This window comes from Micromesistius poutassou (genome assembly GCF_964030765.1).
Source record: "Micromesistius poutassou genome assembly, chromosome: 2".
Classification (NCBI taxonomy): domain Eukaryota; kingdom Metazoa; phylum Chordata; class Actinopteri; order Gadiformes; family Gadidae; genus Micromesistius; species Micromesistius poutassou.
The window spans coordinates 3,076,565-3,101,568 of NC_140272.1; the positions used below are offsets into that span (position 1 = coordinate 3,076,565).

Here is a 25,004-nt window from a genome sequence, read left to right on the forward strand (position 1 = left end):
ACCCGAGACAGGACCAATTGTCAAAATCTCGGTAAGATTAGATCAACTAAGGTTCATTCGTTTTATTTCCATGTTAGAAAAATAGGAGTGTTCCCTTTCTGTTGTCCAAAGTTGATGGGGCCAGTCAGGCACCATTATATATATATTTATGCATTTCCTTCTCCATCAGGGAAATGAGTGCAATAAACTTCAATTCTAAGCAAGAAAATCATGATTCTCATTTGATCAAGAATTGTGCAACCCTACAGTGATGTCTAGTTTACTCCCATCAAAAACGTATATTCTCAATCAGTTGCCAGAATGTAGAAGTTTTGTGGTAGCAGTTGTGTAGAGGTGGCAGGTGTATGTAGTGGTATTTTTTTGGTTTGTCCTCCACAAATAACAGTGTTATTATTATTTGTGTCTTGACTTACTCTCTTATTTGCACTTTTTATGACACTTTTGTAAGTGTTATGTTTTTCCACAACATTAACCATTTTGACACATCTTTTAACTCTAAAGACTAACACAAATGAAAAGGATGGTGTTAGCAGCTGTGTATTAAGATGATCGTGTCTTTGTTTGAGGGCGGTAGGCCTACCAGCTAGTTTTAAACCTCCTTGAACCTCCACCCAAATACCACAAATACCACAATACACCTGAACATCCTAAACACACATGGACTACACCCACGTCCTTTCTCTGTGATCTCAAAGAACTAATCATGCTTGCTTGTTATTATGACCAACCCTGAACTGTGTGCAAACAGACATCAATGCTCATCAAACCCAACCGTCAACATTTAGGCTACCTTCCTTCAGACAAAATATAACCATATTTATTTTGGTATCATATAATATTTCTAATAACTACACCGTTAGATTCAACACGCCTAGTTAAATATTTAACACACCATTATCTTGTAATTACGATTTCCTAAATAAACTCATCGTGACTCAGCTTCAAGTCATTGCGTAATAAACTGGCATAGGTTTCTGTTGTTAGACCATTGACCAAAGTCAAGGTTATATATCGTTAACAAAACCTTACGAAATAAATAACTTTGGTTAATCAAATAAATGTAAGTTAACTGAAAAAATAAATAAACTAACAAGGTAGGTTAAGGTATGGTAATTTCTTTTATATACTTTTTCTGACCTTTTTGAATCTCGCGCCTGACAAATAGGCCTACCCTATATTACAAAAAAGACTAAAACGAACACAAACTAATAGATAACAACTTAACTAAATTAGCAAACCCGTTATTAAAAAGAATTAAAACAAAACTGAAATTGAAAAAAAAGTAAAAACCATACCAATACAACAATTAAAGGTTAAAAAATGCAAAAATGTAATAACCTTGCTCTTCCCTCCGTCAGCAGGGAGACGTGTATAGATTCCCCTCAGGCTACAGTGGAGGGGGTTTGTAACACAACTCAATGATAATTTATAACTCCTTCGTTTGGATTCGCTGAATAACCTCATGGATGTACTAGTCCGCCACTATGGGATGTTAACACTCTTTTTCAGGCCGTCCCTCTACCACCACAGTCCTCACTGAGCCAGTAGTACCAGCTCCATGAAAATGTAAGAGTAGGCTATATGTTCTAAAATCCAAACAGAAACAGTTCAAACAATTATACATTTTCTTTATGTTTAATATATATTTTTAACAAAATATACATTTTCCATGCCAGAAATGCACGTTTAAATATAACTGAGAAAGACATTGAAAATATTACAATTCACCAAATCATCCTGTTTGTCTCTTTCTGAATATCGCGTAAATTTCTGTATAATAATACAATATATTTTATTACTAATACTACTTTACTATTAAGACTACATGTTTTTTCGTGCGGAGGGTTTACTCAGCGAACTGGCCCTATGGACGTGGATGCACTCTACAGAACTTTCAAGTTAGTTAACGTCAACGCAGTTAACCTAACTGGGTTTCTGATGTTTTAGTGTTTGTTTATTCGTCCGTCCAGGAAAGGGTGTGATAACGGGGGAGACCCATAGTGATGAGTCTTCATCCGGCTGCGATGAAGATCACCACTGGGCTAAATACAGACCAGCACCTGCTGAAATGGATTAGAGTGAGAAGGGGGGGATCATTTAGTTGAGAGAGACAGACAGACAGAGATTTGAGAGATTAGAATTAATACAATATTGTGGTTTAGTTGGGAAAGGTTATATGTGCAGGTTATGTGTGTGTGTGTTTAATGGTGGTATTAATGTATAATTGTATAAATGTGTATTTCTGTTTCAGTGTCCAATGCTGCAGCTTCGTACCGACACCTAGTGTCACAGTGAGGTACTACAGCTGAGACGGACAGTCAGACATATCCATAATAACTCAATAATCAGCCGTTTCATTAAATCATGTTCTTTATAAGCATCAGGGGGACATTCCCTGAATCAAAACATCACAATACCCTTCATACAATATTATTGCATCATTATCATAATCATTACATTAACTAATGAAGGTTACAGTGACCAGTGGTCGCAACTACCTCTTCATCACTGACTCGTGTAGAAAGCACTTTTATTATGGAATGCACATAGATCTTCATAACTGTAAGCTTACTACTGTGTGTGTCAATTCCAACCAACGTGTTGTCGTGACGATCAGTATCGAGTCTCCGCTACTGGGAGACCCATGGGTGGGTCAGGGCCCGTCTGGGTCAGGTGCCGACGGGCCTCAGCTGGCGGCACGCAGCAGGAAGTAGAGCAGGGGCACGGTGAGCGCCGCGGCAACCACGCTCACGGCAGAGTTCATCACACTGCTCCTCTGCACAGCCTCCTCCAGCTGCTCCCGGGCCTCCTCCAGTCTCCTCAGCACCTCCACCTCAGCTGCGGCGGCGCCTTCCCAGCGGGAGGACTCAACAATGTTTCTCCTGCTCTTCCTCCTCTCCTCCTCCACCTCCACCACAGTCCTGAATGTCGCCATGCCCCCTTCCAATTGAGCCACACCGCCTTCCAGCCGGGACAGACCTTCTTCCACACGCGTCACACCCCTTTCTAGTTGAGACACGCCCCCTTCAAGACCAACCACACCCTTTTCTAACTTGGCCACACCGCCTTCCAGTTGAGCCATGTGAGGCTGCAGGGTGGCCAATGGGCTCACTGGCGGCGGAGTCCTGGGTGCTTGGCTGGGTGTTATCTGGGCATGTCCAACGGCCCCCCTCAGTGCGTCTATGAGGCCCTGGAGCTCCCCCTGCTGGGCGCGATGGTCTACAGCCTGCACCCGCAGAACCTCCTGCAGACTCTCTGGTCCTTTCTGTGCCTCCAGGAGCAGGCTCTTCAGCTCCTACACACACACACACACACACACACACACACACACACACACACACACACACACACACACACACACACACACACACACACACACACACACACACACACACACACACTACTGTGATTAGGTGAGGGGATTCACCCCAGTGGACTGTGGTAAGGGAGGGACTAATGGTTGAGTAATAACAGAGAGTTGATGATTAACGGCTCTTAGAAGAAGGATAATACTGTAGCCATTCTGGCTCCCCTACTAATTATCACACTTTCTCTTACACAGGGTGACAGAATTTGGGGAAAAACCTTGCATGGGGAAGGGGGGAAAGAGAAAGAAAGAAAGAAAGAAAGGGTATCTTCTCTGAGAAGGGATGGTGATGGGCGGAGGCACCGGGACGACGGGCACGTCCCCACTGACCTGCAGACGGACGCGGTTGATGTAGGTCGACCCCATGACCCCGATGACGGTGCCCAGCAGGGAGCCCATGAGGGACCAGTTCTTGGTGCGCTCCGCTCTCGTACGCTCTTTCTCGTGGCTGCTGCGCACGGCGGCGGAGAACAGGGAGAAGCGCTGCCGCTCAGACACCTCCGCTCCCTCGTAGGACGAGCGTTCCCGACGCTCCTCCTGGTTACCAAGACGACACACCGGAGGAGCCATTGTTAAACTCTCTTACTAAAACAACCCAGTTGATGGGTTTTCATACAATTTTCATTGTGTGAAATGTACAATGAAAATTGTCTAGCAATTTCGCCAAGCAAATAACAAGAAATAGGTTGCAGTTTGTCTTTCGACTCGCTTGCAAAATCCATGATGGGACTGAGGACTAAAGAGAGCTCCGGCGACGTTTTATAGTTCAAAATCGCTGTCAATCAAACGGCAACTCAGTCTTTCGCAGACCCTCCAATCATCACGCAGGAGCCCAGCGTCCAGGCCAGCCCACTCCTCCATTATCCACTCCTCCATTATCCAATGACCGTCGACTTTTGACGCACTAAAAAAAAAAGTTCTATGCAGCCCCATTGAAGTGGATAGATGGAAAGATTTCTATGTATATATATCTATACTCTAATAGAATGAATACAAATGTAATACAATGTATTATGGGACCCATTACACTCCTAACCATCCCTGGAAGGGACTTGAGCCGCTTTAAACAGGAGAAGCTCCTTTATACACCTGCAGATGTAGCTCCAATTGTTGCCACTAATGAGAATGTACAGTTGTGAACAGCGTGTGAACTGCCTCAGCTTTGAACAGTTGTAAAGCTGAGGCATTGCACTGTCCAATTCCATGAACACCAAGAAATCACACAGCTTTCACCTGTCACCCTGCAAGTCCTGATCTGAATACAGGACTTTAAGTTCAAGGGATGTTAGGAAACCTTGAGATGTATTCATCTCAAGGTTTCCCTTCTTTAGCGCTTGGGGTTACATGGTGTCATAAATATATGGCCTGTTAAGTCTCTCTCTCTCTCTCTCTCTCTCTCTCTCTCTCTCTCTCTCTCTCTCTCTCTCTCTCTCTCTCTCTCTCTCTCTCTCTCTCTCTCTCTCTCTCTCTCTCTCTCTCTCTCTCTCTCTCTCTCTCTCTCTCTCTCTCTCTCTCTCTCTCTCTCTCTCTCTCTCTCTCTCTCTCTCTCTCTCTCTCTCTATGGTTAGGGTTGGATCATCTGAAGGTTAGAGGTAAAAGATGAGAGTTGACCTGCAGTAGTTTGTGCTCCAGTGTGGCAAGCTCCAGGTAGTGGGGCTCCTCCCGGGACACTCGGTCCAGACGTGTCCTCACCTCCTTCAGCCTCTGCAGGACTGACTCCATGCTGGCCTGGGCCTCCTGGACCAGACCCCTGGCCACCATGAAGGAGGTCTCCGCCTGATCGCAGCCAGAAAGGGCAATTTCCAATAATGTGCAATTAAGTGTGCAGTTCTAGTTTGTGTGTGTATGTACCAACTTGGGTCGTGTGTGTGTGTGTGTGTGTGTGTGTGTGTGTGTGTGTGTGTGTGTGTGTGTGTGTGTGTGTGTGTGTGTGTGTGTGTGTGTGTGTGTGTGCCTACCTCGGTGACCCGGGCCTGGGCCTCTCGCACCTCATTGAGTCCTACAAACTCCTCGTAGCGTGCCCACCAGTAGTTTACCGTCGCCGTAGTGAACTGGGACGACCTCTGACCCCAGTCCTTGCCCATCATCCCTGCCTGCTGCAGGACAAAAGAGAAGCCTAGTCAGACCCCTTGTCATGGCCAGTGGCCACAGCCAGGCATTCACGCACACACACACACACACACACACACACACACACACACACACACACACACACACACACACACACACACAGGCAGGGGGGTGAGCCAGCCTTCAGCTGTACCTTGAGAGCTGCCAGGGAGCGCTCCTTCATCAACTCCCCCGCGCCCCTGTCTGGAGGTGGAGGGGTAGGGTCGGGGGTGCTGGGGGGGCTGAGGGTGCTGTAGGCTAGGAGGGGTTGTCGGGGTCTCCACAGGAGAGAGAGGCGGTATTGACAGCAGGAACCATGATGACTCCACCACAAGATCTGAGACCCTCTGGATCTGAAAACAAACCATACCATGACTAATTACCCAAGCGCCTCCATAGCGGCTCAGTTCTAACTCTATCTTTAAGTCCTGACGTGTGTTATTTTAGCTCTATATTCTACTAGGAACTTGTTTAGATTCCCAGGGCTCTTTGCAGTTGTACAATTTTGATTGTACACTTTGATTGTTCAATTTCAGCTTCAGTCGTGTGGATAAACGCTTTGGCGAAATTTGACTAAATAGTAGATCCAAGTGTTTGCTCAATGACCAGATTGTCAACGTTGGTCTTACCTCATTGAGAAGATGATCAACGGAACTTCAGGTTGAAGGATTGCTGGAACAGTATGAGAACAACCCATATAGTGTTCATTACAGCCAGGAAAACAGATAGACGGCACAGTGGGCAGTGGAACATGTAATACTCACAGGTGTCCTACAACCATGTACTATGTTTACTCTTAAATTGTTTAAATAAGCGCTTGTATCGTACACACATTTGCTACTTATCAGCGGCGACAAATCATGTGTGAAATATCTATATTCTTAGATAATACTATTATTAAAGATATTGACTGCATACAAGAGATGACCTACAAATTGTCTCACCTTTGCTCTATCTCTTCTCTGACAGCTCACCGTTTCTAAGCGATTTTAAAGCTACTTTCATGTTGGATGAACCCAATATCAGGTCAACGTATACCTGGTCTTCATGTAAATACTTTAACAGTTTTGATCTCAACAGAAAGCGGAACGAACTTCAGACTGAGATCTTACCGGTGCTAACGAGTTAGCTTAGCATCACCCGGCATGCTGAGGAACACTTCCGGCATGTCAAGGCCATGCCCGTGACGTGCGTGGCTACAACAGCCTGATTGGACAGAGTTTGTTGCGTTGAGTGAAGCCACTATTTATTAATGTCTAGCCTGGGGACTAGAGGCCAGACTATGTCAATATCTGCGAATAAAACCCCATGCTCTTCAGGTTGACAATGGCTTGTCCGCAGCAATATTGTCAGGTGAAAACTATTAGGTGGAATTAGGCTGCTCTCCCATCAGGACAACCATTTAGTTTGACGTTACCTAGTAGATTATGTAAAGTTTGTGAAGCGAATGAAGGACACTTGTTCCCATAAGTGGCGAATTAACGATCCAAACATAATTCATCACTACCGCAAATGTGTGTAAGAAAATAGCTTTATTAAAAATCAGACGCATACATGTCACTTAATTATAACAATTAAAACTCTTGGGACTGGACGTCTTTAGCCACGCTGTCGTCCTTGGAGGCGCCCTTAGTCTTCTTGGGCAGCAGGGTAGCCTGGATGTTGGGCAGGACGCCGCCCTCCGAGATGATCACTTCGGCTAGGAGGGTGTTGAGCTCCTCGTCGTTGCGGACGGCCAACAGAATGTGTCGCGGGGCGATGCGCGTCCTCTTGTTGTCGCGACAGGCGTTCCCCGCGAGCTCGAGGATTTCAGCGCACAGGTACTCTAGGATTGCAGCCAGGTACACCGAGGACCCCGCGCCCACCCGCTGGGCGTAGTTGCCCTTCCGCAGCAGCCTATGGACACGGCCCACGGGAAAGGTGAGCCCCGCTCGGGCAGACCTTGTGACGGAGCCCTTATCAGACTTGGTCGGGGGTTTCTTTCCACGGCCAGACATCTTCCAAGTCTTTCTAAGGGACAGAGAACAAGCAAAAAATGATATTCCTTCAAATCTGAAAATTAAATCAAAAGTGGGTAAGGTTAAATGGAAGCATAGGTTTAAGCCCTAAATTACCGACTTACAAAACGCAGTTGGAAAGCTATTGGAATCAAATAAAGCCCGAGCTCCTGCAGACACGTGAAGTATTGTATCACCAGTTGGATGCAGAGCCAGGGATGTCGTGCTGGTGAAGGTGGTCTGCTTTTCAATAGCTGCTTAATTGGTTAATTGGCACCTGTTGTGTATCTTCACAGAGCAAGGGTGGGCTCCGCCCTCCAAGTAGTCTCCCGCGCTCCTTACTGCTCCTTCTAGACTACACATAACTTAAATATGTTTGTTATAAAGTGTTAAAATAAGAAAACGGTTATATACGATAGGATGAACTCTGTTGATCCAAGAAGGACATCAAGAAAGATTAAGTAAGATTAAGATTGTATATTAACTAGCCTACTATGCCTACTATAAACCAGTTTATGTTTTAGATAGAAAGAATATATGTTAAAAAAAATATATATGTTTGACTACTCAAAATACACACATGGTCTAAGAATTTGTTAACATAATTGTCCAAACAATTTTTTTTCAGAAACCCTTCTGTGGCTTCTCCGCGCCTGTCGTCATCAACGTTCGACTAAACGTGATGACGCGTTCCCCGGGCGCCGGCGGAGAAGTTTGAAAACAAACATGTGAAACTTTTAGCGTCCAATGTTCACAGTTTAATGTTCATAGTTTTGATCGTGTTCCTGTTTAACTAAGCGTGTGAAACCCTAATATACGAGACTCGGCTGAAAGTGAACGCGAGGCCGTGCAGGTGAGTGTGTAGCATGTTGCTAACGGTTTGACATGAGGGGGTTCAACATGCTGTCAGGGACATTCTTGGAACATAATATCCATGCTATACACATTCAGCCTTGTGTTATAACAGTGACACAAGTGTAACTTCTTAAAAAGACTTCAGACGTTTTTCGCCAAGGGGAACGCAAAGGTAAGGCAGGTGGTTGTTAAATGTAGTGTTTAACGGCTAGTTAGCTAGTGGTGTGTGTATGCAGAGCTGAGGGAACGTCGTGTCATTAACGGCCACAGGCACCTGTTGTGGTGGATCTCTTGGAGAACACTGCTTCCCTTAAATGTCCCAAGTATTGAAGAATAATCGTTGACAAACAGCAATCTTCCTTCCCTCTGATGAGTAACTATGGCGTTCATTATTCTAAATATTCAATGTATCAATGGCTTATTACCCCTCACGTCGTCCCGTTTTACCCTCCTTTAACAACGATATCTTTCAATTCTAAGTTTGTGGAATATTAACGATATTCAACTTTCTGTGTCTGTCTTTTGTTCTCTCTTTGTGTGCGTCTTTGTCTCTCACTCTGTCTACATCTGTCCCAGTCATGGCTTCCCCCTCAGCCCCTGGAGAAGTGTCTGGGGACGGGTCTGCTAGCGTGGATGCCAAGGCGGAGCTTTCGGCCCTTCTTGACCAATGGGAGAAGGCGCAACAGGGCACCACTGATGAGCTTGTCACTATTCTCACCAAGTCAGTCCTTGTGCCTTAGTAAACATTAAGCTTTAGGACGATACAACGTACTGACAGAAGCCGGTTATTTCTATTGATTGCCTAGTCATTTGGCATACGCCTTTGTCCAAAGTGACTTACATTTCATTTAAAGTAGCAAGGTTTAAGATTGAGCCCCTCCCAGTTACTACGGGGGAGTACTGGTTGGTGTGAGAGGGACTGGTTTGTGAGTGTTGATATTACGGTAAACATAGAGAGAGGTACAGGCAGCCCAAAAGTCTTAAATGTGTGGAATATATCAGTTATATGATTTATATGTGAACATTATGGAAATCACTATTGATAAGAATTGACTACAAATATTTCCAGGTTATTGTAGGTTGCGTACTTGTGTAAAAATTACAAATTGCAACTTACAAAATGATTTGTAACCATAGTTGCGTGTCTGTTTGCTCTCTGCAGCATCTCTGAGCTGATCGAGCGCGAGACAGAGGAGTACCACAAGGCAGACCCCGACCCCTTCGATGACCGCCACCCGGGTAAGCCTGGCTCCACCTGGCTCTTCCTCTAGTCTGGGCCTGGACCTCCATCTCTGCTCCCACCTCAGTGATCCCTGCAGGCCCACATGTTGAAGGCAGCTTTCCAACATTCAGCTAGCCAGTTAAACTAAACGCTTGGAGAGACGGCCCATTTCGGAACCCCAGTAGGCCAGCGATGATCAAGGACTGAAAAAACACCAGGGCTGTGTCCAAACTAGCTCATTAGTGGAGGCCCGGGAGTGGCCTAGAAGTACCCAGCGGGGTGTGTGGGGGGTGTTCCTGTGTTTTTTTAAATTTTTTATTATGTCAGATTTTGAAGATATGGACACGTTTTTGGGATATGCCCTTTGAGTATTGGGTCTGGAGTGCAGGAATGGGATGCTTTGGAGTCGTGCAATGTTTTTATTAAATATACAGATGGGTACTTTTATAAAAAGGACATTCAAATTTCATAGTCGCTCAACTTTGAGGTTTAATGATCTGTGACTCATCAGGATGCACTCGAGTGTAAATAAAAAAACAAACCAGCTATTTATCCACTTATTGCCATGGTAACTGTTCTGTGCTTCCACAGGGAGGGCTGACCCAGACTCCATGCTGGGACACATTCTCAAGATGCTCTTCAGGAACGACGACTTCACAAACGCTGTGAGGAACTTGGCTTTAGTTTGGGATTACCTTAGCTTTAACGTAGCCTCATCGTAGCTTAGCTTCATCTTTGCTTCTGCTAAGTATTACCTTGGCTTTAGTTGAGCGGTAGCTTAGGTATATAGGGGAGGGGAGTAATTTAAAGCTACGAGCTAGTTTAAATGTTACAGTGCGACTTCAACTTTGTGTGTGTGTGTGTGTTTGTTCTCTCCAGCTGTTGAATGGCTATGTGATGACCAGCAGGGAGCTGAGCCTCAACACGGCAGCCTGCCGCCTCCTCCAGGACATCATGCCAGGCCTGGAGAGCGCTGTGGTCTTCCAGGAGAAGGTAGGAGTAGGCCTGTCGCGATAAGCAATAAATCAATTAATCGCACGATAAATTAAAATGAGACGATAATTTTGCCGTCCGCGATAAATAAGATTTATTATTATTATTTTTTCTCGTGTCTCGCTATCAAAGAGACTGGATGACAAGAGTTTTCACTCCGGCGCATCGGTCTCGACAGACCCCTCTCGCGTCCTTGGCGTAATGAGGAGTTAACCCTCGAGTTGTGTCAGTCACTGGTCAGCCGCGTGCTCTCTGTGTGGGGAGGAGGAGCCCTGGCGTTACACAGAGTCAGAGCCCGTCTATACGCCCGTCTTCCTAGACATTCTCTGCCAGAGTGCAGCATGAGAGCCCTGTGAGGAGTAACAAGCCAGAGAAAACACTAGTTGAGATTTGGAGGAATGAAAAACAGAGATGGAATTGGTTTCAAAGCCGAACACGACAGCTGCCGTGTGGGAGCACTTCGGGTTCAAACCGAATGACCGTGGTGAACCACTTAACCTGTGCGAGCCGGTATATCGCATTTGTTGTAAAACGGTAGAAACTAAACGTGCCAATACAACAAACATGCATCTGCACCTAAAGCATCATCTGATGCAGTTTTCCCAGCTGCGAAAAAAAACAGATCATGGGACGTCTCCGTCTTCAGTCCACAATCACTGGGGCGTTTAGTCGACAAAGTACAAACAGGACAGTTCAAATTCACTCACTGACAGTTGTAGTTCGCTTCATGTAGATTTATTTCAATTTTATTTATTGTTTTTGGTTGTTTTGTTTATTTATTTTGGATATTTAAAATGTCTGCCAGTTCCAGTGTTAAATATTCTTTAGAAATAACAGGTTATTGATATTTGAAAGGTTGTACTTGCATTGTTATGCCATTATCATTATATTAGTTGAAAATGGTCTCAAAACGGCAATATTATCGCTTATCGCAATAATTTCTGGGACAATTTATCGCCCAGCAAAATTTGTTATCGTGACAGGCCTAGGTAGGAGTACCGTACCGTCGCCTACTAGTACCGAGTACTAGTAGGCGAACCAGGCTCTCTAGTACAACAATGATGTCCAATGATAACATGTCCAATATTATCTCACTCCCAGGCGGACATGTCAAGAATATGTTTGTTATCGCACAAGAAGTCTAATGTCTTGATTGAACTTTGACCTTGTGTCCCCAGGAGGGGCTGGTGGAGAAGCTGTTCGTCTGGGCCCGGGAGGCAGAGTCACCGCTCTGCGTCTACAGTACAGGCCTATTGGCCAGAGCCATGGCCAACCAGGAGATAGCTGCTAACTACAGGGAGGAGAACGCTCTGCTGGTGGGTTACTCTCACTCATTCACTTTATGAACTCTTTTTGATTGGGATGCAATCAAATGCAGAGAAATGTTAACCAGGTAGTAACCATCTCCTCCTCTAACTCCTCCCTACGTCTCCTCTTCCATGCCGTTCTCCTCCTCCTCCTCCAGGTTCCTTTGATGATCCAGCGGCTGAGGGAGCTCCGGTCCCAGGAGGTGGGGTCGGATCGTCATGACGATGCCCCCCAGGTCCCCCCCCACCAGGACGCCTCCTCGTCAGGAGCGGGCCCTGTCACCCAGGAGGAGGAGGAGGATGAAGGAGAGGAGGAGGAGGAGGAGACCCCGTCTAAACGTCTCTTTCTGCTGGGCTCCGCTCAGAAGACTGCAGGGGGAGGAGGTGCTGTGCCCGTGCGCCTCCTTCCCGACCCCGTGTTCCAGGCCAGTCCCGAGCCGGGCCTCCGCGAGGCCGGGGGAAGAGGGGTAGGGGGAGCAGGGTTAAAGAGGAAGGCGGGTAGAGAGGGCGGGAAGAAGGCCAAGCAGAAGCTGAACTTCCCGTCATTGGGGGCCGAGCAGAGGAAGGACCCCGGCAGCCAGCCGGCCAATAGCGGCTCCTGGGCTGAGCAGAGCTCCATGGTGATTGGTACAAACTACCGCCTGTCACCTCTGACCCCAGCCATGGAGCAGAGACTCATCCTGCAGTACCTGATGCCCCTAGGAGACTACCAGGAGGTCAGATTGATACTATATATATATATAAATAAATATAAAAATACATGCCTGTGAACATATATAATGGGCATTATTATGGAAACACATGAATACACACACACTGTGTGTGTGTGTGTGTGTGTGTGCAGGTGTGTTGAGGGTAGCTCCTGTTTGTGTCTATTAATGCAGTTTGTGTGTGTGTGTGTGTGTGTGTTGTAGCTGCTAGCGGTGTTTGTGCAGATGGACTGCAGAGAGCTGCTGATGGGTTACCTGGACCTCAGACGGACCAACGATGTTCAGCTCACCTTTGATGCACTGCTGGTAATGTGCATACATGCATGTACACTACGTACACAACACACACAACCTCACTCTGTCCTTGCTGATACTTGCAGTGAGGGTGCCTGTGGTTACTAGCGGTTACAGGTCAACCTGATATGAAACGATAGGCTTAAATGTATTAACTATGCATTCTTTAATGATTATTACGTGTTGTGTTGGTTAGACATGGTGATACTGAAGAGATGTATTTAGGGGAGTCACCAGTCTAGATCACTGGACCGATGATGCCGGGCAGATGAAGACATGATGAAGACATGATCCATTTCTAGATGAAGAAACCCTTCTCTCGCCCTCCCACAGTACCTGGCGTCTCTGCTGCTCCATAAGAAGTTTGCAGCAGAGTTCATAAGTCACGGAGGGGTGCAGCGACTACTGGAGATCCCCCGTCCCTCCATGGCCTCCACTGGGGTTTCGCTCTGCCTGTACTACTTGGCCTACAACCAGGACGCTATGGAGAGGGTACACGGCACGCACGCACGCACTCACTCACTCACTCACTCAACCAGGACGCTATGGAGAGGGTACACGGCACGCACGCACTCACTCACTCACTCACTCACTCAACCAGGACGCTATGGAGAGGGTACACGCACTCACTCACTCACTCACTCACTCACTCACTCACTCAACCAGGACGCTATGGAGAGGGTACACGCACTCACTCACTCACTCACTCACTCACTCACTCACTCAACCAGGACGCTATGGAGAGGGTACACGCACTCACTCACTCACTCACTCACTCACTCAACCAGGACGCTATGGAGAGGGTACACGCACTCACTCACTCACTCCTACTACCTGGCCTATAACCAGTATGCTCTTGTAGAGGTTTTCACGTGTCCCCGTACTGATGTGTGACACCCCCCCCCCCCCCCCCCCCACACAGGTGTGCACCCTGCCGGACGGCGTGCTGGCCGGCGTGGTGAGCTACGCCCTGTGGCTGCTGGAGTCCTCCCACGCCTCGGGCTGCTGCCACGCCACCATGTTCTTCTCCATCTCCTTCCCCTTCCGCTCCGTCCTGCTGCTGTTCGACCGACAGGACGGCCTCCGACGCCTCGTCAACCTGGTCAGTAGACCACGGTAGAGCTGAGCTATTTGGGGAAATAATCTCATTGTGATTATTTTGACCAATATTGCGATTGCGATTTAGAATGCGATTCTTTTTAAAGTTCCTCATGTTCTGTGTTATTCACTAAACAAGCAATAAATCATTCTATAGTATCACCAACACAACATTGGAAGCAGTCAACATATACTGCTCCTTTAGGCCAGGCCTATGTGTTGAGATGAATTGATGCATGAACTGATATTATAACATCTTTGTTTAACTATCGCATTGTAAAATATAAAAGCATATGAATCTTACTGATCTCCAGTCAGTAACGGTAACAAATCAAAAAAAAGAATAAAGATTATTTTTTTTCGCAGCCTTTGCGATTTACAAATCGTCTTCTATTAAATTGTGATGTCGGTTTGGAACAAAGGCCCCAAGTGTGGATTGAAACCGTATAGGTACAGACAAAATGGTCGCTTTGCAGCTGTAGTCGGACCGCCTCGTTTGTCTTTGTTCGCTGCAGGGTACCCCACCGGCTCCAATGATCCTGGCTTCAGTATCTTCTGTTGTACTATGATGTATAATTGAATAGATGTGTTTTCTCCCCCCCTTCCCGTCCTCCTGCAGGTGAGCACACTGCAGATCCTCAGTGCTGAAGAGCAGGTGTCCGTCCTGAGTGATGACCAGGTGTTCTCTAGCAGACAGACGGCCAAACATACTTGCATGGCCCTGCGCAGGTAACACACACACCTGTACTAACCCTGCCAGACATCTGCATGGCCCTACGTTTGAACATTTTACTTCACTCTGAACTCAAGTCGCTTTCTTTCTGTGGTGCCTCCAAAAAGCAACTTCGATGTCAGTACCAAGGGACCCCGATGGCGCGGAGTGTGTGGCCATGTGGAGCTAGAGAGTACCTATTGCAATCAGAAATACAAGGTTCTATTATTTTTTTCAGTGACGGTGTCAAGGGTAGGTACATGCGTATCTCTGTCTGTGTGCAGGTACTTTGAGGCACACTTGGCTGTGAAGACGGAGCAGGTGAAGCAGCGGTCTGAAGGGGGCGCTGTGGTGCCTAAACAGCCCCACTACAAGGTCATTTATCTATGAGAGACTATCATTTATAATAACATTACATTACTCAACATACTTTACATATGGTAACACAACATACTTTACTTTATTTAACAAATGATTCATAGAATCATCATTTACTTTATTAACACATACTTTATTAATGTTCACATAACGTACCTATTGATATTAACATAACATACTTTATTAATAGTTGCATAACATAGCTTACTTCCTAAGTCATTATCACTGCTCAAGAGGGAATATCGTCAGTGGGAAATTAACCTTCGGTGGGGTATGTTTTGTATTGCAGGCATGTACGTCCAGCAGGGAGCAGGTGGTGGAGATGATGGAGTACCTGGTGGAGTGTGCCCCGCCCAACCTCCACTGGGACCCCGTGGAGATGTTCCTCAAGCTCTCCTGCGTTCCCCTCATGCTGCAGCTCATCTCGGCAGCCTGCGACTGGAGGACCTACTACGGCAGGTAACCCAGCCACATGTACCAAACGCACCCTGACACTCAGGGTGCGCAGGTAACTTCCACCAAACTACAACACGTGACCCAGTGACAAACCAAACGCACCCTCACAAACTCCTACTATGGCAGGTAACATCCACCAAACTACGACAGGTGACACAAACCAAACGTGCACTTACACACATTTGTACTACGGCATGCATCCCAGCGACTTGAACCAAACCGACTCCTACTTGAGCAGGTAACCTAGCGACCTGAACCAAACGCACCCAAACTACGGCAGGTAACCCAGGCACTCTCTCCCCTCCCTCCAGGAGTGACACGGTACGTTTCGCTCTGGACATCCTGGCCATCGTCACCGTGGTGCCCAAGGTCCAGCTGGTCCTGGCCGACACCGTGGAGGTCCTGGATGAGACCCACTCCCCGGTCTCCACCATGGGTCAGTAACGGTGGTCCCCCAGAGGGCTAGGCGGTGGACACTCGGTTTTTACTATTGGTTTGCTAGGGGGGTAGGTGGGGGAGATCTGGTCTCCATCATAGGTCAGTACTGGTGCTGCTGGTCTATTAGAGGGTGGTGCCGAGGGCACATGCACCTGGGGGGTACGTGAGCAGGTAGTAGTAGTAGTAAATAGCTACCAAATAAACTATGATTTGTTAATAATAGATGACTGGTGAAAGTTCAACACGAAAAGTAGTTCCTAGGCCCCTACAATAACCGTAATTAAGCTAAATTATATTCATTTTAGTTAAAGGAAAACATTAGTGGTTTTGAATAGATGAAGGGGAGTCATTGTGATTGGGCTGTAGGCCTACCGGGAACACAGGTTTGAATCTCAGCGGTATTCTCCTGCAGGTATGAGCATCATCCTGGGTGTGGCCGAGGGAGAAGTGTTTGTGAACGACGCAGAGATCCAGAAGTCAGCCCTGCAGGTGAACACGCTCTCACGCAAAGATATATAAAATGAGTGCCATGAGATGTCTTCATGAAACGCATGCAAACTATCTTCTAGTTCATAAAACCAACCACTGCAGTCGGAAAGCAGGGAAACATTTTGTTTTAAGGAATGAGGCAGAATTGGAAAAACTGAGAAGCAGGTATGAATGTGTAGCGCTCTCTCCCTCTTCCTCCAGGTTATCACGAACTGTGTGTGTGCACCAGACCAGAGCCTGACTACGGCTGGGGGGTTCTGGCCCCAGCAGCTCCCTGGCCCCTCCAACCGAGTCCTGACCCGCATGTGGCAGGTGGTCCAGAACAACAACGGCATCAAGGTGCAGAGAGATTTTTGTTCTAAAGGGTTCTGTTGGAAGGGGTTCGGTTCTTGTGGGTTCTGTTTTCTAGAGTTGTGTCATAACATGCGATTCAATGTTTTTAAGTGAGTTCAGGCTTACTGGTTTTCTCCCGGTCCCCGTTGACCATAAACTGGATATTGACCTTGTGTCCTATCCGGCGTCTCCAGGTCCTACTGGCGCTGCTCTCTGTGAAGATGCCCATAACGGATGCTGACCTGATCCGCTCCATGGCCTGTAAGGCGCTGGTCGGTCTCTCTCGCTGCTCAGCCATCAGACAGATCATCAGCAAACTGCCCCTGTTCAGCAGCGGGCATATCCAACAGGTAGAGCCACACCTTACAGGTAGACTGACCTTACGACAGGTACACTGACCTTATGACACACCCAAGAGCAGGACGATCGATTTCAGAGTTCTACAGATGGTGAATCATGTTTACAGTTGGTTAATCGTGTTTACAGGTGTCGATTAGTTTTACGGTTGTTAAATTTGGTTTACTGGTATGGAATCAGGTGGCCAGGTAGTAGATCGGGTTGAGGTGTTGTCGAATCAGGTGAACAGGTGTGCAGCCAGGTGAACCGGGTGTGCGTTTGCGTCCCCAGCTGATGAAGGAGCCCGTGCTGCAGGACAAGCGCAGCGAGCACGTCCGCTTCTGCCGCTACGCCGCCGAGCTCACGGAGCGCATCTCTGGGAAGCCCCTGATCGGCACCGACGTGTCGCTGGCGCGCCTGCAGAGAGCCAGCGTGGTCGCCCAGTCCCGCATCACCTTCCCCGAGAAGGAGCTGCTCATGCTGATCCGAAACCACCTGCTGGCCAAGGGGCTCCAAGACACCGCCAGCACGCTGCTCCGAGAGGCCGACCTGCCCACCGCCCCCGCCTGCCCTACTGCCACGCCTACCTCCACCAGCATCGCCCTGGCGAGGACCCCGCGCCTCGCCAACGGGATCGGGGCCCGGGCCACTCCGGGGACGCCGATCCCCGCCACCGCCCACGCGGCTCCCCCTCGGACCCCCTCTGCCTCTCAAGCTCCCTCCTCCTCTCTCTCCCCGGGCCTCACTCCTGCCCACTCCTCCCACTACCAGGGCTCTCCTCTGATTGGCCGGATCCTCTTCTCCCGTGAGCGTCCGTCCAATCTGTGTTCAGTGAAGAAACCTCGGGTTCTGAGGCAGAAGTCCGACCACGGGGCCTTCATTCAGGTCAGTCCTTCTGTCTGCTGTTCCACAACCGCTCCTGGTGAACACTGGATGTCTGGTGGTTATAACACATGGTTGAGCTAATGACAGAAAGTTGACGTAATGACAGATGAGGTTATGATAGCAAGGATGATGTAATATCAGATGAGATGAGGTAAGGTATTGCATGATAAGATGAGGTAATAACTGATGAGATGAGATGAGGTAACGATAGAAAGGATGATGTAATGATGGTTAAGATGGGCTAATGATGAGATGACAGGAGATAATGCCAGAGGAGCTGCACCAGCAAGCCTATAGTTCTGGAGATGACCATTAAAACAAGGACAAATCTTCTACAGTCCTGGTAGACGACAACACAACAACAATAAAGAAAACCCTGCATTTTTCTTCTTTCCTTATTGCTCCCCAGAGCCCGGCGATGAAGAAGCCCCTGGAGAGCCACCTGCCGTCCCCCCCCAGCCTGGACAGCATCATCACGGAGTACCTGAGGGAGCAGCACGCCCGCTGCCCCAACCCCGTCACCACCTGCCCCCCCTTCTCCCTCTTCACCCCCCACCGCTGCCCCGAGCCCAAGCAGCGGCGCCAGGCACCCCACAACTTCACCTCCCGCCTCTCCTCCCGCCTCATCTACCCAAAGTACGGCGGCGTGGACCGAGGCTGCCTGGACAGACACCTCATCTTCAGCAGGTAACCCCCGGCGACCGGCGGAGAACCAGTGAGCAACAGCAGTGACCGGGGTCAAAGGCCTGTGTGGATTATGTACACACATGCACCCATGCAGACCTTGACCACATTGTCCTCTCCTCTCTCTCTCCCTCTCCAGGTTCAGGCCCATGTCGGTCTTCCACGAGGGCGACGGGGACGAGAGCGGCTTCACCTGCTGTGCGTTCTCGGCGCGCGAACGCTTCCTGATGCTGGGCACCTGCACGGGTCACCTGAAGCTCTACAATGTCTTCTCGGGGGAGGAGGAGGCCAGCTACACCTGCCACAACTCCGCCATCACACACCTGGAGCCCAGCAAGGTGAGTCGGTGTCCACACACCTGGAGCCCGGCCGGGTGAGGGAGTGTTAAACAAACCTAGAGCCAGGTGTGTTACTGTTAACACACTGGGTGCACAGCCAGGTGAGTCTGTATTAAACACGTGGTGCCAGGTGAGTCAGTATTACACAGCTGGAGCCCAGCCAGGTGAGACGGTATTAAGCACATGTTAAACCTGCTATTGCTTTTGTTATTATTGTCGTTTTTTCAGGATGGAAAGCTGTTGTTGACGTCTGCGTCCTGGAGTGTTCCTCTGTCTGCTCTCTGGAGCATGGATAGTGTCTTCACCCCCAGGTGAGCGAGACGGAGAGGGTGGGGGAGGTATCTATAATAATGTGCCCTCTGTGTCTACGAGTAGTGGCTGTGGCTGATGAGTAATGGGGTGTTGTTGTGCAGTCACTCCTTTGAGGACGACCACTACGTGGAGTTCAGCAAACTGTGTCAGGACCGCGTCATCGGTACCAAGGACCAGATCGCTCACGTCAGTATTCTACTTCCTCTCTGTCTCAATATAATTTTTTTGATCTTATCTGTTGTCCTGTCTTGTATTTTGGTATCTTGTTTTTAGATTTTTTTTTTTCTGATTATTTTGGGTCTTAGAGACTAATGCAGACAACACATTTACAAACTATTACAAACTATAACTATTGGCGTATGAGGTCACACAATGGGGAGAGAGCCTTTGGCCGACTGATGAAAGCTCTTGCTTTTGCAGAATTACAAATGTTACCTAGTGGATGCCGGGGGTGACCCTAACCCTTTTTTTCATTTATGGGGAAAATGACTGCTTATCGCCAAAGGTTTCACCAAAGAGAACGAAATTTAAATCATGGTGATTTCCACTATAATGATCTGGTTCTACTGCTGATGTCAGTTCTAAGGTCTATCCCTGAGTGTTGAGTTGTATCTGAGGGGTGTCTTGTCTCTGTCCAGATTTATGACATCCAGACGGGCCAGAAGATCCAGACCCTGAGTGACCCTGCCCTGGCCAACAACTACAAGAGGAACTGCGCAACCTTTAACCCCAGCGACGACCTGGTCCTGAACGACGGGGTGATGTGGGACGTGCGCTCCGCGAGGGCGATCCACAAGTTTGACAAATTCAACATGAACATCAGTGGGGTGTTTCACCCCAACGGGCTGGAGGTGATCGTCAACACGGAGATTGTATCCTACTTTAATACTTCTATTATACTACTGTAATACTTCTGTCATACTAACCCCAATGGGCTGGATGTCACCGTAAACACTGTATCCTACTTTAATACTTCTATTATACTTCTGTCATACTAACCCCAATGGGCTGGATGTCACCGTAAACACTGAGCGTGTATCCTCTAATAATAAGACTACAATGCAACTGTGATAGTACCATACTGCTACAGTACTACTGGTCCAGATACGACCAGAGTACTCCCACAACACTGCAGTAGATGCAGCCTTAACAGCTCGTCCTCAGTGGGACCTCAGGACGTTCCACCTGCTGCACACGGTGCCTGCTCTGGACCAGTGTAGACTGGTGTTCAACAGCAACGCTACCATCATGTACGGAGGTGAGGAACCCACGCATGGACCCACCAACAGGCACACATGTGCACTTCCTTGCTTCCTTGCTCCGGCTGTCCATTGTAGCTGATGTCCATTCCTGTCTTGTATCACAGCTACGCTATGTAACTAGAAGATTCACTGTATTGAAGTATCAGCCATGCTGTGTGTAAAGTAATGATGGTATTGATTGTTTATCAGCCTTGCTGTTTTTGTATAGTCATGATAGTTGATAGTTTTGTGATAGTATTGATTGTGTATAGTAATGATAGTATTGATTGTGTATAGTAATGATAGTATTGATTGTGTATCAGCCATGCTGCAGGCGGATGAGGAAGACAATGCCATGGACCAGCAGATGAAGAGTCCCTTTGGTTCCTCCTTCAGGACGTTCGACGCCACTGACTACAAACCCATCGGTACGCATGCACACACACGCACAGTCTGAAGGGGTTTGTATTATTTTAAAATGTTTTCAATCCATAAAATACCTCGGTTTCAGTTCCAATACCAAATCAATAATGTTTTTTTTTATTTATGTATTAACATTTTTCGTTTGTTCCTCCTGAATTCCTAAAACCAATCAAAACTCAAATCAGAACTCTTGTGTCTTACAGCCACAGTCGATGTGAAGAGGAACATCTTTGACTTGTGTACCGACAGCCGGGACTGCTACCTGGCAGTCATAGAGGTATTCTGCAACTGTACTCTGTTGGGTCAGCTGCATGACTGGGGTTGAATTGGACCTTGAGCCTTAGCTTGATGAGGCTTAAATGGGACGACAGCCCTAAATTGAGCTATTGTGTTTCAGAACCAGGACACAATGAGTTTGGACACAGTGTGTCGTCTCTATGAGGTCGGCCGACATAAACTAGCTGAGGAGGGAGACGATGACGACGATCAGGTACACACACACACACACACACACACACACACACACACACACACACACACACACACACACACACACACACACACACACACACACACTGTGATCATGTTGCCGTTGTGTGATCACTGTGTCGTGTGTCGTCAGGACGACGAGGATCAGGAGGACGACTCGTCAGACTCGGACGACGAAGACGACGACGACGAAGACGACGACGAGATCGACATCGGGGAGGTGATGGTCGGCGCCGCCGAGAGGGACGCGGAGAACGCAGAGGGAGGGGACTCGCTGTCAGACGAGGTACCCCCACCACTTCACAGCACCTCTACATCTGTCATGCACATAGCCGGTGTACACTGTGTATTGTAGGGTTGGGCGATGTTCCCTAAATTGGCCGTTGACGATGTTTACAGTTAAATCATCACGATGGACGATGACATCGTCCTTGTGGGGGGTTAGTTACGTTATTTTACTAACCTAATTCATTACTCATCCGGGCTTTTGCAAGTAGGGAGAAAAAAAAAAGTTGCTTTCACTTAAGAGTTGAAACAATGGTGTTGGTTGCTACTGTACTACTTCGCCCATATGGCAATTTTTTTGGATTTAGACCTGATGAGAGCGGACAGCCAAGGGACACGACCGACGACGTGTGCAAGATCTGCTCATGTGGGATCCGCGCAAAAGACGGGCAGACAGCCAATCTACATGACCACTTGCATGTGCGCCACGAAGAAGTTAATAGAAATTGATGATAAACAAAGTATGACAGAGCATAGAGCAGGATTGTGAATGTTTACAATGTCCCATGTCAATTACAATCGGCAAAATGTGTCACCGTCGGCCGACTAACTGTTTTTAATCAGGATATTGATGCTGCGCGCCTCCTCTTTGCAACAGAATTTGTTTAAGATAAAACCATTTCATTTAACATAAACGCACTAAAACAGAGTGTTGCCTCTCTGGTATTGAGCGGGTCTACAGGATCGCACTCTGCACAACCCATTCAGTAAAAAAGTGAACGGTCTCGGTTACGTACGACTCGTAGTCAACGCTGTCCAAGCATCGGTGGTGCTGGCAACTTTCTCCGCTAAGTACAGGATCTCACGGAGGAAGGCTGCTGCTTCGCTGTACATTTTCTCCAGCCGCAAAGTCACAGTTTGGCGACATGGCATGGTGTAATCTGGCTCGTGAAATGCGATCAGATCGCGGAAGACTAACACGTCACGTCTCTGGCATAGGCTACCGTAATTAAAGTAGCATGCATATGCATTAGTTATATTCTCAATTTAAATTACGGAGCAATCCCTGCAAAGTTTTTACGTTAACTATAGAAGAGACTAGGATTAGTGTGTGTCTGACTGACAGGGGGGGCGTGGCATCACGATGGTGGCTCTCCATCGTGATGTCGGTCAGCCGTCACGCACAACCCTAGTGGATTGTAATGTTGGCTGCCTGCTGATTGGCTCATCCTTTCCCCGCCCCCAGGTGGCCCGTCTCCTTGCCAACCACAGCGACGGTGATGATGACTCTGATGGAGAGTTCAGTCTGGGGGACTGTAAGGAACAATCATTTACTGGTTCTATAAATATATCAATTCTATCAATTTAATGATTCTATCAAGTGATAACATTCGTGCGGAAAGTGCCACGTTGTTCAAAGTGTGTGTGTGTGTGTGTGTGTGTGTGTGTGTGTGTGTGTGTGTGTGTGTGTGTGTGTGTGCGCGCAGCCGACTCCTCAGACAGCTCTGGGAACACGGACACCTCGGACCTGGAGGATGAGCTCCTGAGGACGCTGGGGGGGGACTGAGGAGTGCCCCCTACCTGCAGAACTCGTGTACACCCGCCTGGGACCCAGCGCTCTGCCTCTCCTGCCCGTTGTTAGAATGTGGGTTCTGTGCTCAAGGTGTCGGTCGTCTCAGTGACCAGAGACACTCCTCAAACGACTATGAAGTGAACTGAGGTAGCCACATGCTACGCCGCGTAAGCAGATGAACCCCACCCCTGCAACGGGGGTCCAGGAGCTACCAGACACTAGAGCTAAACCGGGAGGAACAGCACCACCTACAGGGGAAGCTGTAGTACTGCAGTGGCCGTTTGTGATTTGCTGACTTTGGTGCCAGGTGATGTGACGGTCGGATGGAGCGGAGCGGTTGGAGTTGTCCTTGTGGTTTGGTTTTAATATTTGGTAACTCTTCTGATGTGATGAACTCAACAATATTTTATTTATCTTTTTTTTTTCTGTTCATTTCATGATTTGGATTGATGAGCCGTTTAAAATTGGTGTATATTTTATTGTATCTTCAGGCTTATTGTGAATCTGAGTGCATAAGTTCTCTCATCTAGACTTTAGTGTTTGACATTGCAGCCAGCAATGAACTCTTAGTTTAGTGTTTTCAAAACACAGAACGAAAACGTTTCACTTATTTTGTCGACATTAAAATGTAAAGAACCTTCCCAAATTGTTTGAATGGTTCAACGTTTTAATTTGACGTTTACCCTAAAGTATAGACCCCTCACCATTTATCTTCCGGTTTAAGGTAACCTGGGGCGGTGATGGCAGTTATTTTCATATTTGTCTTGGTGTCAACTTAACCCAAACGTGTTTTTTTTTCTTTGGGAAAGGTGGCCTAAAGCAAGATGTTTTTTGAGTTTGAAACGTCTTTCGTCTGCTGCTCTTGAGATTGACTCGTTTGTGGTTCACGTTCTCCGAGTCCCTGCTGGTCGGACCCCAGAGAACGGACAGAACCGACAGGACGGAGGTCAGGACTGGAAACCTTTCCGACTCGCAGCCGTCTGGGTGGGGGGGGGGGGGGGGGGGCAGAGACCCGACCGCCTGAGAGACGAGGCCACAGCAGTGTTACAGAGCCCTAGACTTTTTATAAAAGATTGTACCGTCTATAAATCTCAGTAATTTATAAAAACTTGACTGCTGAAACTGTCTGTTGCCTTTTTTTCTTTTTAACCCTTTTAACATGATGAAATGCAATATCTAACAATGTTTTGCTCAATAGCATAACATTGCTGTTTAAAGATGTAAAAACAAGTGGATATATATATATGTGTGCTAATCATATTCCCGCAACTTCACTGCTACGAGGCTTGGTCACTGGAGGGCAGCATTTCACCGTGATTAATGTTTCACTTATAGCAAATGATCCCTGTTGCTCGGCACTTAACACTCATGGCCAACTTCTTGTTCAAGGGGTTGATGTGAACAAAGTGATGGCCACATGGTGTATCTGAGAAAGTTGTGTGAATCCTGTTGATTATGTAAAGACGGAGGAAGTGAAGTTTGGTACAAAGTGTTATTTTGAAAAACTTAAGGGATCCAATCAAACGCCCTCATACAAACATAATCATATATGCATCCAACCCTTTCAATGTTACATCCAACATTACCATGTTGCATCCAACGTAGTCCGACCCAATGGGCGGTTGCTTTTATCACTTAACACGGTCCAGGCATGCGTGTTTGCGTGCATGCGTGTGTGTGTGTGTGTGTGTGTGTAATGTGTATGTGTGTGTAATGTGTATGTGTGTCATTCTAGCTAGG

General features: G+C 47.5%; 3 protein-coding genes across 6 annotated transcripts; 1 reads left to right on the plus strand and 2 right to left on the minus strand.

Annotated features, from left to right (window-relative positions):
• Positions 1-1,811: 1,811 nt before the first annotated feature.
• On the minus strand, positions 1,812-6,612 carry ccdc51 (coiled-coil domain containing 51). Of its 2 annotated transcripts, XR_014633183.1 has the most exons (8): positions 6,421-6,612; positions 6,106-6,148; positions 5,631-5,829; positions 5,326-5,463; positions 4,979-5,143; positions 3,698-3,904; positions 2,573-3,295; positions 1,812-2,063 (listed from the first exon to the last, which is right to left on the minus strand). XR_014633183.1 is itself a non-coding variant. In XM_084464169.1 (7 exons), the coding sequence occupies exons 2-7, from the start codon at positions 6,108-6,110 to the stop codon at positions 2,687-2,689; spliced, it is 1,323 nt and encodes a 440-aa protein (XP_084320295.1). In that variant the 5' UTR covers positions 6,111-6,148; positions 6,421-6,612; the 3' UTR covers positions 2,120-2,686. The 2 variants fall into 2 exon arrangements, 1 of the variants encoding a protein (XP_084320295.1); XM_084464169.1 differs by lacking the exon at positions 1,812-2,063 and having other exon boundaries at positions 2,120-3,295.
• Positions 6,613-7,050: 438 nt separating this feature from the next.
• On the minus strand, positions 7,051-7,473 carry LOC311339467 (histone H2A-like; the record flags this gene model as incomplete). Its single annotated transcript, XM_084464863.1, has 1 exon — positions 7,051-7,473. The coding sequence occupies one exon, from the start codon at positions 7,471-7,473 to the stop codon at positions 7,051-7,053; it is 423 nt and encodes a 140-aa protein (XP_084320989.1).
• Positions 7,474-8,166: 693 nt separating this feature from the next.
• LOC311338538 (DDB1- and CUL4-associated factor 1-like) lies at positions 8,167-24,239 on the plus strand. 3 transcript variants are annotated; one of them, XM_084463827.1, is made up of 30 exons: positions 8,167-8,326; positions 8,905-9,049; positions 9,491-9,567; positions 10,142-10,215; positions 10,430-10,543; positions 11,722-11,859; positions 12,009-12,566; positions 12,765-12,866; positions 13,188-13,346; positions 13,777-13,956; positions 14,572-14,681; positions 14,763-15,039; positions 15,332-15,501; positions 15,810-15,934; positions 16,349-16,425; positions 16,627-16,764; positions 16,953-17,108; positions 17,386-17,979; positions 18,389-18,666; positions 18,803-19,001; positions 19,230-19,312; positions 19,415-19,499; positions 19,952-20,185; positions 20,478-20,571; positions 20,878-20,982; positions 21,181-21,254; positions 21,375-21,467; positions 21,600-21,752; positions 22,938-23,007; positions 23,179-24,239. In XM_084463827.1, the coding sequence occupies exons 2-30, from the start codon at positions 8,907-8,909 to the stop codon at positions 23,256-23,258; spliced, it is 4,740 nt and encodes a 1,579-aa protein (XP_084319953.1). In that variant the 5' UTR covers positions 8,167-8,326; positions 8,905-8,906; the 3' UTR covers positions 23,259-24,239. The 3 variants fall into 3 exon arrangements, with proteins under 3 accessions (XP_084319953.1, XP_084319954.1, XP_084319955.1); XM_084463828.1 differs by having other exon boundaries at positions 14,793-15,039; XM_084463829.1 differs by having other exon boundaries at positions 14,949-15,039.
• Positions 24,240-25,004: the final 765 nt, after the last annotated feature.